The sequence below is a fragment of the Triturus cristatus genome, chromosome 3_1, assembly GCF_964204655.1.
Source record: "Triturus cristatus chromosome 3_1, aTriCri1.1, whole genome shotgun sequence".
In the NCBI taxonomy this organism is placed as follows: Eukaryota; Metazoa; Chordata; class Amphibia; order Caudata; family Salamandridae; genus Triturus; species Triturus cristatus.
In genome coordinates this window covers 340,774,888-340,794,922 of record NC_140583.1, presented here as the reverse complement: position 1 = coordinate 340,794,922, position 20,035 = coordinate 340,774,888, and the positions used below count along the sequence as shown (strand labels likewise).

The 20,035-nt window shown below is 42.7% G+C and overlaps 1 protein-coding gene across 1 annotated transcript in view; it reads left to right on the top strand.

Moving 5' to 3' along the window:
* The window catches only part of THSD4 (thrombospondin type 1 domain containing 4), a 2,089,562-nt gene extending 2,080,784 nt beyond the window's left edge, over nucleotides 1-8,778 (top strand). Inside the window, exon 18 of the mRNA XM_085644058.1 lies at nucleotides 1,068-8,778. Coding sequence (XP_085500184.1) covers nucleotides 1,068-1,210 — 143 coding nt within the window. The 3' untranslated portion in view covers nucleotides 1,211-8,778. The remainder of the gene's footprint in view (nucleotides 1-1,067) is intronic.
* Nucleotides 8,779-20,035: the final 11,257 nt, after the last annotated feature.

Here is a 20,035-nt window from a genome sequence, read left to right as displayed (position 1 = left end):
TATGTTTCAGAGATTGCTCATTCTTGAAATACTTCAGATCCTTTAGTGACACTAATGGTGGAGCCTAGAGTTTAGATAAAAATAAGTGCCTTTGCACAGGAGGCTCTTTGTTATCTTTCCATTATGGAGAACTCTATAAAGAGGGAATGGAAGCATTTGGGAAAGGTTACATGGCATCCAAGAAGTACATCTTGAAATCTGCACCTGAATTTGAAATGATTGGGAATCCCCAAAAAGTTAAAATATATTTGGATGTAATTTGAAGGGTCTGGTTTAGAGTGTGGTAGCCAGGGTACTCCATCACAAAAATAACAGACAACCTTGTCTGCCAAACCCTCGGTGGGCCTGCCTCATTTAGAGTCAGGCGGACCATCAGCTTTATGCCTGCAGTGCCCTCTATGGCTCCACTACAAAGCTCATGCCATCAGCCCGACAGATTGGGGGCCTTCAGAGTAAACCCATGAGTCACCTGCCCTATCAAGAGCAGACAGTGTGTTTTTTTTCTGCCCATCACCTCAAGGAAAACTCGGCAGTCATTGGTAGGAAACAATTTGACATCCCACACCCTGGGTGGAAACTCCCAGGGCGTGGGGATGCTTAGCTTTTTTGTTTTCCATGAACAAACTCTCCCTTTGGGAGTTTGTTTCTGAAAAAACGTAAAACCACCAATCCAACAGCAGATGCATACCAAACTTCCAGTGCCTTCCAAGGAACAGCCATACAGGTGTTTCCTTGGAAGGCGGAGAGCTCACATCTGGGCTCTGGTGGATGCAGCACCATCCACCTAATTCTGAATCAGGCCCTAAATCTCCACCTATACTCTTATATCTTTCTTTGTGTCACAAATTGGCAAGAATGGAAATTAATTTTCGATCCACTGAGTGCAGCTGTACTAACTTTAGGAGAAGATGTGTAGTTTCTTTCCTGCTTTGCATCCATACAATGCATATCAAGACTAGACAAGAAATAATCATAACCTCATAAATGCTGTGAAACTGATCACTCAAAATATGTCTGACAATGTGTTTTTATTCTGTCTAATTCATATATTTTTCATATTTCCCTAGATGAAAACTGCAAAGATAAATATTACAATTGCAATGTGGTGGTACAGGCTCGACTCTGTGTCTACACCTACTATAAGACTGCTTGCTGTGCTTCCTGCTTGAGATCAGCCACTAGACAATCAGGGTTTTTGGGACGAAGATAACATCTACTTCAATATTCTCAAATGGCAGAAGAAAAGATCATGCGTGGGAGGCAAAAGAAGTGTTTGCTGATTGTGTGGACTTTTAAGAGATTCTGTCCTACTGCGGATACCGGGTCTAAAGTTTGACCACACACAGAATTTGATCACATTCCGACATTTTCAGTAACCATCATATTTGCATAGGAGCTTTCTTTCTTAACTATTAAAAGTGATATTGTAGGAGCAATATCATCAACAGCACTAAATTCCAGTTTAAGTTCCCACTTCAGCGCTTTAGAAACATTGAGCAACACTAAAGTTAAATATTTTCAATTATTTATGCTAGGTCTTTGTGCAACACTTGCAAAGTGGAATTTGATGTTAAGTTCAAGTTAAAGTTCCAGATGAGTGCTATAATGCCAATTTTTATTTGGGGAAAATAGTTTGGGATTGACTGACATTATTCAAAGATTTCGCTCCTGCATCTGTAGATGACTCAGATGTTTATTTACAAAAACCAAAAGCACTCTCTACCTATTCAGGTATCCATTGTCAATACCATCATCGAGAAACATTTACTCGCAATCTAAAGTGCATTTCTTGCAGCATAGATATCTAAAAATCCATAGGTGACCATCCATATGAGCGTTTTACCCTCAAAATCAATTCCTAATGTACTTGACTTCTTATGTAAAATTTAATTTTTATAAAGTAGGAAAAATGGAATGATTTAAAATGGCCCAGCACATATGTTTGGAACACAAACACATCCTGAAGTCTTCAAACGAGGGATTTAGCTATCTCAAAGCAATTTATCATTGAAATATGTTTACAGCCATTCATTCCTTGAGTGTGGTTAGTATAGCCTCTATTTCTATTCATTTGTTTGTTCTTCCAAAAAATCCTGGATTGATTCACAAATTTTACACATAATTAACTAGGCGCAAAACATCAAATGTACGCAGGGTGAAACATACAAGTATTGAGGTGGTCTGTAACATGTCAAAAGTTTGAAAGAGTGAGGGTTCCATAGGATGCAACCAAGAAAAAAATAGGAGCTTCAGTTAAGTGATCAAGGACAATTAACCTCTTCCGTGCTCATGACGTCTCCCGGCCGTCATGAGTCACGATGGGCGTGTGCAGGCGACGGCCGGGAGACGTCATGACCACGCCCGCGATCGGAATGTCAGCACTGCGGGAGCGCTGCAGTGGAATTTGCGCCGCAGCGAAGAGGTTAAGGCAAATTTGGTGTACATCAGCAAAGAAGTAAACAAGAAGAAAAACACTTTCTGCAGTTTTTGAAACAGCCAGCATAGTGCTTATTGGCCAGGTAATATTTTGCTATAATTTTGGTGAAGCCCATAAAACAATTCGAATTTATCAAGATGTGTGTGGGAAGAACAGAAATTAATAGAAAATTCTTTCTGTTGGAGAAAAGGAGAACATATTAAAATGTTAATTCACCATGTAAAATATACTTTTTAATGGCTACAGAAATAGGCACAAGTTGCAGTGGTAAGTGGTTGTCAAACATTTCAGTTGCTTTTTTCACAATGAATAAGTTAATCATGTGTGGATTAAGTGAAAATGGACACGCGTATTAGCAAAAAGTCATAAATACTCATTTCCACAGGTGATTGTGGAATTTAAGTTACAAATATTTGTCCAGACCTTTGTGAATCGTATGCATACCAGTATTTGTCAATACCTAGGTGAAACAGTTCCAGGCTTAAGCATGCATCAAACCAATGTCAATTATATACGGGCAATGTTTTTTTTAAATGTACAACTGTATTACGAAGCCTAAGGACAAATGCTTGTTATTAGCGTCACCGTTTAACTATTTTGCCTTTAGATGAGGCTTGTTTCATAATTCTCACCAAACAAGCTTGCAAGGAAAAAATGGAAAGGATTCTAATGAGTTTAATCTTTGCTCAGCTATTGGATGGTTGTGAGAAAGTGAAGTATTAATTGGGGTGGATGGTAGTTCACCACAAGTAATAAAGTCACTTACTAGTCAAAGGTTTCAGTCAATTAATCCTGAGCTGAACCCCTGATTACTATGGCACAAAGCAGTCAGGCTTAACTTAGTGAAAATGTCTTAAGCATTTAGAAGCACCAAACAGTTAACAAGTCAAAAGCACAACAAACTAAAAATACTACTCCAATTGATAAAATTAGAGTAAACAATGAACAAAATGTCAAAAAACAAGAAAAATCCAAAAAGGGGAAACTGGGATATGTTTAATTTTTAAAGATTTAAGAGAAAACATTGACAAGAAGTGCAAAGCTCCAATGGTACTCAATGTTCGCAGAAAGACCAGGTGCTAGGTGCCATTTAAGACTTACCACAATGGAGGATGGAGCACAGGTCAGATACACCAAGAAGATTGTCCCACTAGGGACTGGAAATAGGGGAGTTCAAAACATTTTCTAAGATTCAATCTCAAAAGAGATTTTCAGGCAGGACAAACCTGAAATCAATCTAACAACATGGAACTGCTGGTCGAATATATTTCGTGTTCAGACCCTTTGAAGGTCAGGAGTGTGGGAGAATACATTTTGAAAAAGTTTCCAAGCTTCTCTTATTGCCCAAACAACAACAGGTGTACACTTCCAAGGCCCCCAGTATGCCAGGGGAGCACTTAGAGACTCTCAGGTTGTCAGGCACAGTGCTACAGCAAAATCCAGTCCAGGTCCAGTTGCTACAAGTCAACTTGTAATCTTCAGAGGAATATCTTTTTCAGATTTTTATGTTCCTGGAGCCACCCAGGGATCCACCACATGATCCTTGGAGAACTTTCTCTCCTTGGATTTCAGGTGGAGGAGGTCCATCTCCTCAAGTCCTTCTCACAGGTCACAGATGCCAGCAAGTTTGGTCCACCTGATATCCTTTCACAAGGTCAGTAGGGTTCAGAGAAAGGCACACTGAGGGTCATCAGCCCTTGTGTGGGAGACAATCTAAGACACTACTAGTTCCTCTCTGACCAATGGAGTAAACGTTTCAACCCTGGACTAATTACTTTAGCAGTAGTTCATGTTTGTTTTACTGCAAACAGGCTAAAATATAATGTATTAGGACATTTTCAAGATAGTGAAAGACTTCAGTCTAACTAAACTTGGACTGTGAGTGTTGGAGAGGTGTGTGAGCATCATAGGAAAATCACCAGTGTGCTCTTTGAAGCAAGCCCTGTATCCACAGCAAACCCAGAAACAGATGTCTGGTAGGACAAAAGCAGGGTCCTTCTGCAACGAGACCAGGGATACACAAGGATTTTCTTGGCATCCTGTTCTCTCCCCGTCAAGTTCACCCCAAGTATTACATGTGACTCATCATATCTGTCAAACAGGATTTGTCAGTGAGGTGTCAAAAAGGAAGCCCACAGCACCCACTCTGAATATGCTGTAGAGTTCAGAGGAGTCACCTCTTCTCCTTCAGGACTGCCTAGTGTTTGTTCCTGGGAGGCACTGCTCACCTCTTTCTCACCTCAAGCTTAGGCACAGGCTGGGAGCTGGCAAAGGTTTTGACCAAATAGCCTTCTGACACTTCAGATAGTTAAAGGGTAACTTTCTAAAAGTTACTTTTCCTCAATATTTCTTACAAGTCTGATTTCACAATTGAACAGGATTTCTAATAACTATTAAAATAGCAGTTTAATTATTTTCTAGCTTGCCCCATTCCTGAGATAACAGTGTTAATATTTTAATCTGTAATCTAGTTTTCCACATAGATCATTTATGTCTGCCACAGAAAAAGTAGTTTGTGGTGCCTTATCCCAACCTGCCTCCTTTGTCTTCCTTAATTTCATCTTGCTCCTGCTGTATTTTGTCCCACTGACCCCCTGATTTCTCTCCCCTAGCTGTTTCCTTTGTCTACTTAAACTGTATGTAAAGCGCTCTGATACCTTTCTGGGTCATGTTCGCGCTATACAAAACTTTGAATAAATAAATAAATAATTAAATAAATAAAAGGCAGTATCTGCACAGCATGGACCGCTGCAGTCCATGTCATGCAGGTACTGGGGTGCATGCACCTAGCGAGCACAACGTGTGCCCCTCTGCATGCACCTCATGGAGCAGAAGCACAAGGGGTCCCTGTAGGGCCTTCTTTGTTTTCTCACCCCAACACTTCTCATGGCGGTCGCACCGCCATCAAAAATGTTGTGGTGAAGAAACTTGTAATATGCTTAGTGGGGCCGCAGCTGCCCCGCCAAGCTTATTGCGGCCTCAAGACACCACGCTACCTCCAGATCAGAGATGCTTGGTGGATGCAGAGGTCCCAGAGTGGCCCGACTGCCCTGGTCATAAAAGGGCGGTCGGAAGACCGCCACCACCGCTCCCCCACGAATCTGGCGGTCCATGGACCGCCAGACCCATAATAAGCCCCATAAGTAACATTGAGTCTACAATAGAGTTGCCAAACAGGGTTCCATTAAGTATAAACCTCCCTTAAAGATACTTTAAATGATTTTTCCTACTTTTTCAGATTCTCCTTAACTCACACATTACACAGTATTAAACCATAATTTGGTAACTTTCAAAAACATAACTGGCTATCTCTGTGGATTTGGAAACAAATTAAAAAGATAATGCACTCAACTATTACGATTTGTAATTCTGTTAAAAAATAGCAAAAGGCAGTTAGACTCTTGTGACATCTGGTGTTATATGAGTGCTGGAATTAACCTTCATTTGCTCCAATCAGAACAGGTTCTGGCATCATAGAAAAAGGTATGTGTACATTCTGGGTGCTACTTGCTTCTTTCTTTTCAGCGTAGAAGAAAAATGAAAAATCAGAAATTAAAAGTGTACAAAAGTGTGTGGCTCCGGACAGATTGTTGGTAGCAAAGATTTTGAAATATGTTGACTCTTTATTACTAGCTAGTTTGCATTGCCATGTCAACATCTGATCATCTGTATGTACGTTACCATCATTGCACTATCGCTATATACAACTTCTAGACATGGATATTGCACCAAATATGTGCAGGAAAAAGAAGACAAAAGGTAAATTAAATATGTTGCTAGAAAAGTGTCCTGAATCTACAAATATACATTGCAACAAGGGCCTGTTTCACAAAACCTTTATATATGTGTAAGTTAAGCAGATGTATCAAAAACAAGGAAACTGCATGCAGAAAATCTGTTCATCACTCTTAAAAAACAGGATTAATATTTTTCTCCATGAATATATTAGACTCCTCTATCTAATGTTGTCTGGGTTATTTTATTCTGACAGTTAAGGTTTTTTTTTTTGTACGTACCAAAAAGTGTAGCTAAACTGGAACAATGTACCATTTTAAAAAGGCCAATTTCTTTAACCAAAAAAATAATGTTTTATTAATATAATTTATTGATGACAATTTTGGTTAATGTTTAAATATTGCTGCTCGCAAATATGAATCAGACAAATTTGGATTTCTGCGAGCACACAATGGTGGGAGTTGTAAAATGTGACACCCTATCCCCTTATCACATGATGTTCTATTTAAAGGCCATAAGCAGCATGTGGATAATCAGACATAATTATGGCAAATGGTTGAATGTAGAAGTAATCACTCCGTTTATTTGGACCAGCTGATTCTACAACAGTATAAACATAGAAAGGTAATTCAAAATACGAAGAACCAGTCTGATATTGCTGCAGTGAAACCAATACATTTAAAACCAACTCATTTAATCTATAACAATAACAGAGTTATAGGGGACTAAACCACAGACAAACCCAGGGGCTTATTTACAAGCCCCTTGTGCCGCATGTACATCACTTTTTCCCATTTTAAAAGGTCTCGTAAATAAGCCCCTCAGTTTACCTGTCTATAAGTAAAGTTGCTTCTTTCTTATCTATTTAATGACCAGTTTGAGAATTTATGACACTAAGCATCTTCATTTTGATGTCCAGTGTGAGACTACACTTTAGCGAATATCTTTCCCACGCAGATAGGACCACTTGGCAAATGAATGCAAATGATCTCTGAATAGTTTATCTGAAGATTTGAAAAGATCCCCAGGTTTAGTAGAGCCTTAGCAGGGATCAGCATTTACATTGGACTTCTTGGTGTAGGGATTTTTACAAGGTAAACTGAAAGGAACTATGCTCATGTTTGCCATTTATGCTAGGCCAACGTGTGATTATATTAAGAGATTGCATTTTAAGGGTCACTTCTCAAACAGACTGACCAGAGCAAAACTGGCTTCTATTAGTAGGTCTCAGAATGTGATACTAAAGCAGGTTTAAGTCCAAATATGTGTCTGATAAAATCCAGGATGCTGAGTATCAAAAAGGTACACTGGAGATCAAGCACAGACTCAGAAACTGACCCATTCCAGCGCTAGACATAAGTTGTCATTCAAAGCAAAGGAGGTTGGATCATATCCTGGTGTGACAATACCTTGTATAATTGTAGACAAAATGGCATCCCTCTCCTAAGTGCTTGAAATAAACAAGATAATTGGTGTTCTTTGTGGTTTGAATTTAAACTATTGCATTTCTTTGTACCAATCATCATCATAGAATGCACCCCAATTAGCTAATCATTGATCTCTTGAGATATTTCTCATGTTACAGTCTGGTATATTAATATATATATTTTTTTAAAGAAAAGCTGGTCAAAGTTTAGACAAATGTCAATGTATACCACAACCATCCGGTAATGCACACATTTGTGTTTTTGTGTATCTCTGACATTGTGTATGAAGTGCAGTTATTTAGAATGGAATCTAAAGGACAATCTCAGTTACAAATCTGTCAAAAAATCAGTACATCACTACTGGCCAAAGTCGACATGCTTCCTGTTACCTACCAAAATCACTACAGTAATATATTTAGTGAGGAGCATTTGTTTGTAGCATTTCAGTTAAAAATCATTGGTTCTAAAAGTATTTATTAGTACAGGAAGTAGTAATAAAGTATTTTGCAAAAAAGCCCAAACAGTCCATCTTCCAGTTAGTAAAAGCGTAAAAGGGCACAGTCCCTTCCATTTGTACTAACTGTATATGAATAGTTCTTGAATATTCCCATTTTAGGCGTTTTAGGGCCAATTCACAAAGGCATGTACATACTACACAATTACTACTTTACGCATTCCAAAATACCTTTGTGAATAGGCCCAAATATATTTTAAAATTTGCCACTTGAGGTCCCATTAAAAGTGCCCCTGGTAATATTGATAAGGCTGGTAACAGTTGTTGGTTAAACCTTGAAACAATTTATGCCTGATTTATTATTCTGTCATAATTCGTTGTCCTGTTACCAATGTTTGAAACATGATGTATATGCTTTAAAAATTGTACAGTGCGCTCCCTGGCCTTGGTGCTTTTGAGAACTACACAGATGTTTGCAAGGGCTACATTTCCATTGTTCCAGCAGTTCTTTTACAGTTGGTTGTTGATGGCTTGATGGAATGTGCAATGTTGAGCAAATACATCAAAGCAAAGGAGATTTGGTATTCTCTTTGTGCAAAGGATAAGTGGTCAGATCTTTGTGCAAAGAATAAGTGATCAGATAGAAATTAAAATCTGTCTTTTGTATATATTGACAAATTGTAAAGTTTGACATAAATTCACATTTTACCAAATAAAATTTGAGAAAAAAGAAACGAAGTGTTTTCACAAGAGTTGTTCCCTGGCACCAAATTGTTTGTTAACGTAATTTCATACATGGTTTGACTTTAAAATATATACTGTTTTCTTATTGATTTCCTCCAAATGAAATAATCAGAAGTCACTTTTGTATGGCATTTCAACTATGGTACATTCCAAGATCTAGCTTAGGACCTTATTTTGAGTTTAGTGGTCTGGAACCACCCCTCTCCTGCACTACCAAACCTGTGTACTGACCGCCAGCCATATCAGGAGTTTTCTCCTGCACTGGAGGCTGGTTCTTTGGCGTACCAAGTGTGGTGCCTTTGGAATAGCCACCGCAATGGGAACGCCAAAGGCAGTACCTGCACTGCATGGACTGCTGCAGCTGTGCAGGCACTGGGGTGCATGCACACAGGGGGGCACAACATGTTCCACCCCCTGCATGCACCTCATGGCGCAGAGGCACAAAGAATCCCTGTAGGCCTCCCTTTGTTTCTGACCTCCACACTTTTCATGGCGGTCGCACCGCCATGAAAAGTGTGGCGGTGAGGAACCTCCTAAAATGCTTGGTGGGGTCGCAGCCCCGCCAAGCATGTTGCAGCCCCAAGAGCCCAGACCACCACAAGGGATCTATGATCTATGATCCCTGGCAGTTGCGGTGGTCCCAGGGCAGCCTGACTTGGACTGCCAGACTTGTAATTCGCCCCTTAGTCTGTCATCAAATGATGTGATAACTTCAGCTGTATTTTTATTCATATTGGTTCACCATCACCTAATCTCACCCGCCTCAAGCTAGACTTAAAATCCAAACTCCAGGCATAGCCCCTTTCCATTGAATTTTCATAAGCTGAAGACTGGCTCGTTTTCTGGCTTAATGTTTAAATACTTTTCAATCACTGAGGCACTAAAAGGTTTGCCATATCAGCGATGCCTACAAATCTCTCTTTGACATTTTCTATGACTTTGTTTTTGATTGGTTGGTGAATATCTCCTACATTACATACGCCTCAAAGTATTATTACGCCTCATTTAAAAAATATGCAAAATAAGTGGTGGTAATCCAAAGATCGGGATTGACTGGGTGTGGGAATGAGGAATAACGAATGACACTTTCTCCCATTACATTTTGCCAAACTTTTGCCTGCAAAATCACAGGGAAATTCTGCAAGTTTGCCAAACTAAAGAAACTAGTTGGAATCCCAATACATGTACAAACGCTAATTTGGAGAGGGATTGGAATTTAACTCTATACTTGGTATCAGGACTTTCAATGGCAATTTCATAGTCTCAAGCACATTATAAAAACTTTAAAATAATTACATGACTATACCTAAGAGGTTCTAGAGTGTGTCTGTGAAACCTGGGGAACCTACCCCAAACACAACAGGCTACAGGCCTCATTTACAAATCAATTGGCGTGGGGCAGTGCCGTAAGTCTTTTTGGTGTGGTGCCCTACGCCATTGTGAAAAGGCAGGAATGCACTATATTTACCAGATATGGTGTATTCCTGTCCTTTCAGCCAGCGCTGGTGCACAATTTGGTGCCTAGCACCAACACAGGCACCCTCTGCGTTATTGTCAGGATTGTTTTTGTGCTGGAAGTGGCACTTTCCTGCTCAAACACAATTCCAAGAGGCGTTTTCCATGTTCTATGTGAGCTGCAGAATGAAAAAACGAGAAAAAAGTAAAATATTTTTCCTTGTTACACCTGATCTGGGGAGGCAAAAAGGTTTTGGCACAGCCGTAGGGTTACATGATTTTGTAAATCTGGGTTAGTGTCAAAATCCAATGGTGCTGCGTGAGAACATCCACAGCAATGTTCATGGAACGCCTCCTTGACACAGAGTAATGCAACGCAACCCTTTGCACTGCCTTGCCTTACTTCATATCTATGAGGCCATGTAAAGTCACACATGGTGGCTTTGCATTGGCCTCACAGATATGACTGAGAGCCCTGCACAACCGGAGCATCAAAATAAAGTGACGCTCGGGGTGGTGCAGGCCTATTGCAAATAAGCCCCTTTGGTATGTTTCAAATTCTTTGTGAATCAGGCTTTTTATGTCATTCGTTATGGGTGTTCTTCTCAATCAGCTCTCAAAATGTGCTCTTCTAAGTCATGTATAAAGGGATCTGACTAGTATTCTAAATAGAACCTCTCTCATTAAGTATTTGTTGAATAGTTCGTTATATGTATCACGTTTGTTGCCATGTGATATTATCAGCATTTTTTACAATGGCTAATGGGACTATCCTCATCCTAAATCAATAAAATAATAACATACATCACGTAGAATTCTGTTACCAGCTTGCACAAAACAATTTAACAGATATTGTGATTCCTAAGCATGCAAACATAGGCGGTACGTAGTTTAGACAGGACTTGATGTCTTTTCCTGCCATATGGATATGGATGTATATTTGTTAGTATGGTATCTTGTCACCTAATCCAAGAAGTTTCCTATTTCTCATGCAGTTTGACTATTTCTTGTTGCCTAAAAACATTACAAAATGCTCAGCTATTTGAGAGTTTTTTTTGTTTAAAAAAAAACAAAACATTATTGAGTTTTCTTGCTTACAATAACAAAGCCAACAACAAAGGAAAAGGCAAATCAAAAGTAAACAATAAGTAGAAAAAAATATCATGCATAGACATATATCACAGAGTACATTATTGGTGTCATAGCATTTGTCTGGGTACATAGTTAAGAGTCCATCGTGACATACAGAACATGACGTCTTATATACGACTCCTGCTGAATTGGACATTAATCACTTAGATGGTACAATGAAACTAGATAGCCATGGGCAGTTTGGCGCATCGTCCATAATCATGATTTGTGATGATATTATTAAAAAATAACTTTTCATACACATCTGACCCTTCACGCAACGGGCATCCCTTATGGCCCAAATATCCTCAAGCGGGCTTATCATTACATGAAATCTCAAACTTGGAAACTCATTTTACCCAGTTACATTTGGCTCCCTTCCAGCTAAGTTGTTTTGGTATAAGCCCCAGAAGCTTTTAGGGCGATTCTGAGGGGGGAGTAGGTCACTGTATAATTCAGCTTGGGTATTACAATAAATCATATCTTTTGACCATTCTGTTGTGGTGGTCACCAGACCATGGGACCACCGCATCGCTATCCTATGTTTCGCAATCAGCATCCCCATATCAATTAGACGGCGGTAGTCCTTTTTTATTTGTATTGAACATCCTAATAGCACCAACATGGGGTCAGGGGGTGATGTAAGTTTTGTGATTTCACTCAATCTTTGAAATACCAGTCTTCAAAAACCAGCTACATCAGGGCAATGCCAGGCAACATGCATAAAATCCCTTGGATTTGCATCACAGTGATCACAATACGACGAGTCTCAAAAGCCATATTTATGCAGTCAGGCTGGAATATAGTAAACTCTATTGAGGAACTTAAAGTGTATTAGTCTATGTCGCCCATTTAAAGAAATACTTCATGTCGCTTTGCAGCAGTAGCCCCATGTTTTGTCGTCTAAAGCCCTTCCCAGATCACTCTGCCACTCCATCTGGCTTTCGTAAAAACTTTCTTGCGATACCCTTGCACCATATTATAGATGCTTGAGACTATCTTGTTAGGGGAATCCGAGAGAAGGGGGTGACCTCAGGGGGTTCCATCATTTCAGCTGAAACATCTTCAATTTTAGTAATGTTGAGAGTTTCTTGCGCAGCGACCACCTCTCTTTCTCTGCTTACCGGCAGCCACTGGCACCAATCCAGTGGTGTCAGAGGTGAATATAGAATAGAGTTTGCCTGTCTTTTTAGGAGGTCATGCCATGCGTGCACCGTGGCATTGATTGAGTCTAGTATTCCAGCGCACCTGCTCGGAGCTTGAAGCATCCGGGTTGGTAATCAGTGCCGACATGGAGTTTCCCACTTTGATCCGAGCAGATGGGGAATTGTTTAGTACTGAAACCAACTTTAGGAATATCTCGCCCACACCCATCCTCCTTAGTACAGAGATCATGAAAGCCCACTCCACTGAATCAAAAGCTTTATCTGCATCGAGAAAAATCGCGGCAGCCTTGACCTCTGGGCTAGTGTGCTGTATTGCACCAAACACAGTACGCAGATTGTAGGTTAGATTGCACCCCGGAACAAACCCTGCCTGCTCCAAGCTGACCAGCTGTGGCACCAACGGAGCCAAGCGGTTAGCAAGTACCTTGGCGAATATTTTAGCATCTACATTGAGTAGTAATAACAGCCTAAATGAGGAGCACTCATCTGGGAATTTATTGGGTTTCAATAGCGTGACTATCACGGTTTCCCTCAGGATTCCGGTCCAGGGAAGACATGGCTTGGCAGTTCGGGCTGGACTGTTCCCATGAGGCACAGGGTCAAGACTGATTTGCATATGGCCATGTCTAAACTGGGGTGGTGTAGTGGGCAAAAGAACGATGGATTTAACCCAGATCTCTTGACTGGGGGAGAATGTCTGCATTGTCAGCATTCCGTCCATCAATTGTTTGTTGTAACGCTTTTCGCCCTAAGTGGGATGGGTATTCCCAGACGTGGGACCCGTGCTCACTACGCCACTGGAGTCAAGCTATCCTGGCTGATGACGGCTGATAGCCAGAAACCGGTCCTAGGATGCTTGATTCCGGTCCAGGGAAGACATGGCTTGGCAGTTCGGGCTGGACTGTTCCCATGAGGCACAGGGTCAAGACTGATTTGCATATGGCCATGTCTAAACTGGGGTGGTGTAGTGGGCAAAAGAACGATGGATTTAACCCAGATCTCTTGACTGGGGGAGAATGTCTGCATTGTCAGCATTCCGTCCATCATTTGTTTGTTGTAACGATCATGTTACCCCCGGCACTGGGCAATGTGCTGTGCCTGGGCCCTACGCCCTCAGGCAGAAATGATAACCACACGGAGACACCGAGTTACAGAGTGGAAATAGCGTCCACCACGTTCACCAGGAACTTTTTATTGGCAGGGTCACATGTCCTGTGACGGCTGTGCTGGATGGGTGTGGTGGGGGTGTAAACCAGCCAGGGGGACTACTAGGCCTGTGATCAGCAGATCCCTACATGGAAGACCTGGGACATATAGCATTGTCGTCCCCCCTGTGAGCGTAAGCGGAGTGGGCTGGCCTGGCGTATGCCATTCCAGCGTAAGGGTGTGAACAATGACCCCGGGGCTCTGGGCATGGTTCCGTCCATGGCTGGACAAGGAAGTGACTAGTGCGTGTGTCTCCTTTCTAGTGTCGCACCACCCAGCACGCAATCAGCTATGTGTCACCCTGTGATCGAAGTCCCACAACATGAGCCACATGGACGTAAGGTGAAATCATTGACCCTACATGCATCATACTTCCACACTTGCAAGATCATTGACATGACACATCGGTGTGAAAATGAATGTTTAATGCACATTCAATGGAGTGTTGCAGCTGGAGCACTAAAGGGCCATGCAATCCCCACTTCACATTATTAGCCCGTGGAGGGCCAGCAAGAGTCCTTCAGGGAATGACAAGTACATCAGTACAGGAGGAGTTAAGTCCGCAGTCTGATAGCTGTGTCATTGGTGACCAAACAGAATATGGCAGTCCATGTCGAGGTCAAAGGTGAGTGTCGCACAGTGCATTGGGGGACAGTGGAAGGTGATGATGCAGAGGGCAAACCAAACAGAAACAGGCCATATGGTGGAGATGAATTCTACCGTTGCCTTTGGACCACGAGGGCAGATTCATCCGCATCTTTGTCCTCTGCTGTTTCATGTGCCTCACATGTGGGTGGTGGTGTTCTGTCTCCACCACTGTGTGGCACTGACACATCACGGGCCGGAGATGTGGATGGAGTGGTAGCAGAAGCATGCATCAGGGCCAGGCCTTGTGGCAGCAATACCATGAGAAGGGTCTTTATGGCATTGAGGGACCCAGCTACCTCTCACTGGTGTGCAGTTGTGGCAGCCGCTCTTTCCGCACGTGTCCGCTCCATGTTCTCCATGAGCCTCCGCTTGAGTCCCAACTCCTGGGCGAGCTCGCTGGAGCCACTCTGACTAGACAGTCGTTCTTGTCGCAGAGTCAGGACTCTGGCAATGTCAGCCATGGTTCGTTGGAGGGCATGGAGCAGACTGTCGGTGTCTGTTAGGGACTGTGAGTGGTCCGTGATGGGACTTAGACACCCACGTATGGTGTCTAGTTTCTCTGCCATGCGGTCGAACCCCACCTGCACCTGTTCAGCCAGCTTCTCCTGGCACCCCAACACACGGCGTTGGAAGGCCATATGTTTGTCATGAGGGTCCTGGGAGGCAGCCATGGTGGTGGGTGCTGCCTGCTGTATGTTCTGTGCAAGGGGTGGGTTTTCCTCGTAGCAGCTGGGCTGCCTCCTCCTAGAAGTGGGCTGCAAAGGCTGTCCACAAGCTGTTGGAGGGCGTCGGAGTCGAAGGGGTGGTGGTCCTCTTCGTCATCAGAGAAGAGAGGTTGGGACTGCTCTACAAGAGGTGTTGAATTTCCCTCTGCAATGTGAAGGGGAGATGCAGTTTAACATTGTGTTCACATGTATGTTGACGCATTGTACATGTTTACATTCGGACTGAATGACAGTGTACATTGTGACTGTTTGTGGGGAGCTACCTATATGATGCGGAACAGTGGACATTTCAACAACATCACGGATGTGTGTTTGTACTTGTACATCGTCAACTCACATTTCTTTGCGATGCCATATGTGATTGGCCAGTTTCTGCACACACGCGGCACCAGTTGTGTGCTCTGTTCTGTTGTGGACGTGTTGCCGATTGTGCCACATCGTTGTCAATGTTGATGTGCTCTGCATGTGATGTGTGAGTGCTGTATTTTGGGGGAGTCGCCCCTGCAGTTCTGATTTAGCTGCCCCTTATGCCTTACATGCGGTGTGCCTCTGACTTCTGTGCCTAAACGGTGCTGAGATGTTGCAAACTTGGGTGCATTGGCCTCTAGGTGGGATTTGGGGGTCTGAGGCATGGTTTGTCTACAGATGTGCTATGCTTACTTGTGCATGTGTGCCATTGTGCCCATCTCCCCCCCATCCCCCAGTCCCTGTTCGGTACTCACCCTGTTGCTGTTGTGTCCGGTCATGTTGAGTAGTGTCCGGGCCCCTAACTACTGCAACCGTCTCCCCAATGATGACTGTGGACACCATTTCCTCCATCTCATCCAGCTCCTCCTGTGGCGCTGGACTCCCACCTCCAGTCTGCATTGCTGCCTTCCGGTTGTTTGCGAGTTTCTGCTTGGTTTTGCGCTTGACATCATTCCAGTGCCTCTTGGACTCTTCCATTGTCCTCTTCAGCACTCCGACTGCATTCACCTTGTCCACGATGGTCTGATATATTCCATTTTTAGTTCCCAGTGACAAAGTGACGAACAGTAGTTGATGATGTTCTATCACCTCCGTTATCAGGATCCTGTTTTAATGCAGACTGACCCCCTTCTTCCTACTCTTCTTGTCCTTGCCCTTCCCTGACCCCGAGGTCCCAGGCTGATCCTCCGGGGGACTTGTGGGGTTCTGGTTGTCCTCTGCACTTGCTCCGGCTACCTCCATTGTGCTTTGCTGTTGTTTGGCTTTTGTATATATATTTTTTTCAACTTTTATAGTGCATTTCCCGTATGTCGCGTGGGGATTGCAGGCCTGTGGCTGGTTTCCGCGGATTCTTGTATCGTGATTTTTATCATCGCCACTTTTTTCGAGGTTCGTGCTCCGCATTTTTGCGGAGTTGCGTTGATTTTGACGCATTGTGGTGGGTCTATTGCATGGTGCCGCCGTGTTGAGAATACCACGTTAACACGGTGTTATTTTTCCGCAATAGACTGCGATGTGAAGAGTTGCGTTAAGCTACTTTTGTGGTAGTAATCACATGTTCTTGAGAATATCCCTCTTAGTGTATTAATAATGCAAAAAGAAATGTGCTTGTGAATGCCCACATCAAGCCCCTTCAGTCCTGTATACCTTGGGTCAGATTTACGTTTCCTGGCGCATCCCTGCAAATCAGCAGGGATGCTCCAGGAAAGATGTGTGATGCAAGTTTACCCTTGTGCCACCACAGATGCGCCACATTGTAAATGCGGCGCATCATGGCACAAGGATAAACAGATGAGTGTCGCTTCTGCCGGCGTAAGGTTGGCGCAGTGCTGGAGTTGTGTCGCGGGCGGGACGCAACTCCAGCACTATTCCAACCTGGCCTATCCTCAACATGGTGCATCACGCCTTACGCCTGCTTCAAGCAGGCGCAAGGTTTTGACGCAGCGGCGTTGGAAAAGTGACTGAGTGAAATCTTGTAGATTTCACTCAGACACTTTTCCGAGGTGTTCCTGCGACGGAACGTCCCCCCCAGCGCCGGAACGCCCACTTGAAACCTGACGCTGGTTTCATGTGGCTCCGGGCTTTACAACGTGAAGCATCTCCCTAGATGCGTCACCTTGTAAATAGGGCGCAACGTGAAGCATGTTTTACGCTGCCACTGCGTCACAGAAGTGATGCAAGGGCGACGCAAATGTGGCGCACGGGTCTCGTAATTCTGCCCCATAGTATAAGCATGCAGAAAAAGGTATCACAAGAAACACTCCCTTGAGACCTCTCCAATTGTCTCAGTATGGCCGTGCACATGCATAGATTTTTCCATGCTAGCCCTGAATTTAGGAAGGGAAAATGATGGCATTTCACACACTTCGGTACAATGAAATTGTGCTATTGACCTTGGTAGGACCTTGTTATTCCACCTTTATCAAAGATGGGAGATGATAAGTAGAAGAGTGCAGCAACTATAAATGGAGAGATGGGGAAGCCATCATTTAAGCTGCTTTTGTGCTTGCTCCCTTCCAGACCTTCACACAATAAGCAAGTCCCCTTTGTAAATCGGATGAAGTATTGCACTGCCAATTTTCCAAGGCTGGGAGGCACTTTTTGCGTGCCTCGGCCTTGCAAGAGGGACTTTGTGTATAATAAAGGGATGCCTATCTCTGGCTCCTTGTAGTCACTTTCCACCCAAATAACTAAACAACCTCCATTTATTTATGTCCATGGAAGAGGAAGTCATATAAATCAAATAATTCTTGTGATATAGTGTAGATACCGCGTGAGCACAGTGCTTGCAAGACTTGGATCAGTTTTCTTCATTACCAGGGGCTTTCATCATTGATGTCACTTGATATTTAATGCTGCTTTTAGTCACCTGTCAATATGCGCTTTATAAATATGCAGTACAAAGTGTTTTTTCGTTTATAGAAACAGTTTTCTTGCTGTCACTTCAGACATACTGTAAAAGCTAATTCATTTTAAATAATAAAAAAACACACATATCTTGCCGAGACGTCAGAGTATCCATGTATGGAGTGCACTTGCTAATTTCCCCATTCACTCGCATGAATCTTCTGTTGATAGTTTACAAAGGGACTCCTTGAAGACGTGATGGGTTTTACATTAAAGACGTCAATATTGCAGTTGAGCATATTTACCGACTTTACCAATCCTGCAAAATTATTCATTATAAAACAACCTGCTGAAATAGGATTGTGTCTGAGTAAATTATTTTATGACTTTGAAAGAAACTGTGGAACAATAAATATTTGAAGAAAGAGTACACAATATGTGTTCAGGTATTATGTTCTAAGACCACCTCAAATAGGTATTATCACAATGTGTACAAAACACACCATTTTTAAAGAATCTATTATCACCTGGTAATTTTAGAACATGGTGAAATCCTGTTAAAGTTATCTATAAATAGAAAAAGGTTTTGAAAGAATCATGTTAAACAATGTTACTCTGTGGCAGGGAGGCATTCCATGGGTGGTTGCAACATGTGTACACCCACACATCCACCAATGGATTTTGGCCCATTCCCAGATTTACCATTAGTGGTCGACCTGGGATAAGTCTGTTAGGCCTGGCATCCTTGGCATGGTTTCCCCTATCTTTTAGCCACTACCTCCTGAATTTCTGAATGTGTGCTGGACTTCATGAGTGCTGGTTTAGGTACTCTAGGCACTTTACCACTGCTGATCAGTGCTAAGGTGCAAGTGCTAACTGTGTAAATTGTGATTCGGATTGGTTATCCATGATTGGCCTATTTGATTTACTGGTAAGTCCCTAGTGAAGTGCACTGTGTGTACCCAGGGTCTGTAGATCAAATGCTACTAGTGGACCTGCACCACTGATTGTGCCACCCACATGAGTAGCCCTGTAAACTTGTCTCAAGCCTGCCATTGTAGTGTCTGTGAGTGCAGGTTTAAACTGCCATGTCGAGCTGGCAAGTGCACTCACTTGCCACGCCCTAACCTTCCCTTTTTCTACATGTAAGGCACCCCTAAGGTAGGCCCAAGGTACCCCCATGGGCAGGGTGCAGTGTATGTGAAAGGTAAGATATATGCTGGAGTGAATTTAAGAGCTTTCCACTACCAGGACATGTAAAGTTAAAAGTGCATACCAATGTTTTTAATACACTGCATCTTGCCATATGGGCTATTTAAGGCCTACCCTAGAGGGTACTTAAATGTATTAAAATGGAAGGTTTAGGATGGGCAAAATATTTATTTTGCTAGGTCAATCTGCCAGTTTAAGCCTGCACACACGGGCTGCAATGGCAGGCCTGAGACATGTTTAAGTGGGTGGCACAATGAGAGCTACAGGCCCACTGGTAGCATTTAATTTACAAGCTCTATAGCACAACTTTACTATGGACTTATAAACTTATAACTCAAAGGTGCCAATTGGGTGAAAGCCACTGTTGCCCTATTTCAGCCAGAGAGCACAAGCAAATTAGCACTGGTTAGCAGCAGTAAAGTGTGCAAAGATCTAAGGCCAACAGAAACCGACGTTTGGAAAAACAGGAGGATTGAATGCAAAAGGTTGGAGGAAACCAAGCCAAGGATGTCAGGTCCAACAGAGTTCAATTGTCATTGCCTGTGTTTTAATCATGAGGTGCTAATTTTGTGTCTATTTATAACAAGGACAAACTTTCTCAGTGACACTGGAGCAGTCATTACATCATGTAGTTTAGCTACACACCCAAACACGCTTTGGTAAAGACAATGGGGCAAATGCATCAATGTAAGGAATTGTGATTCCTTACTAGCGATTTTTAAGGAATCGGCATTAAGGACTTGCAGTTCCCTATGCATGTAGGAGTTGCTAAAAAAATTGCGATTCCTACTCGTTCCCCATTAGCGAATCGCAAATTGGGACACCACTCGCATTTTGCAAGTACCAAAAAGGTAATCGCAAATTGCGCATGCAATTTCAAG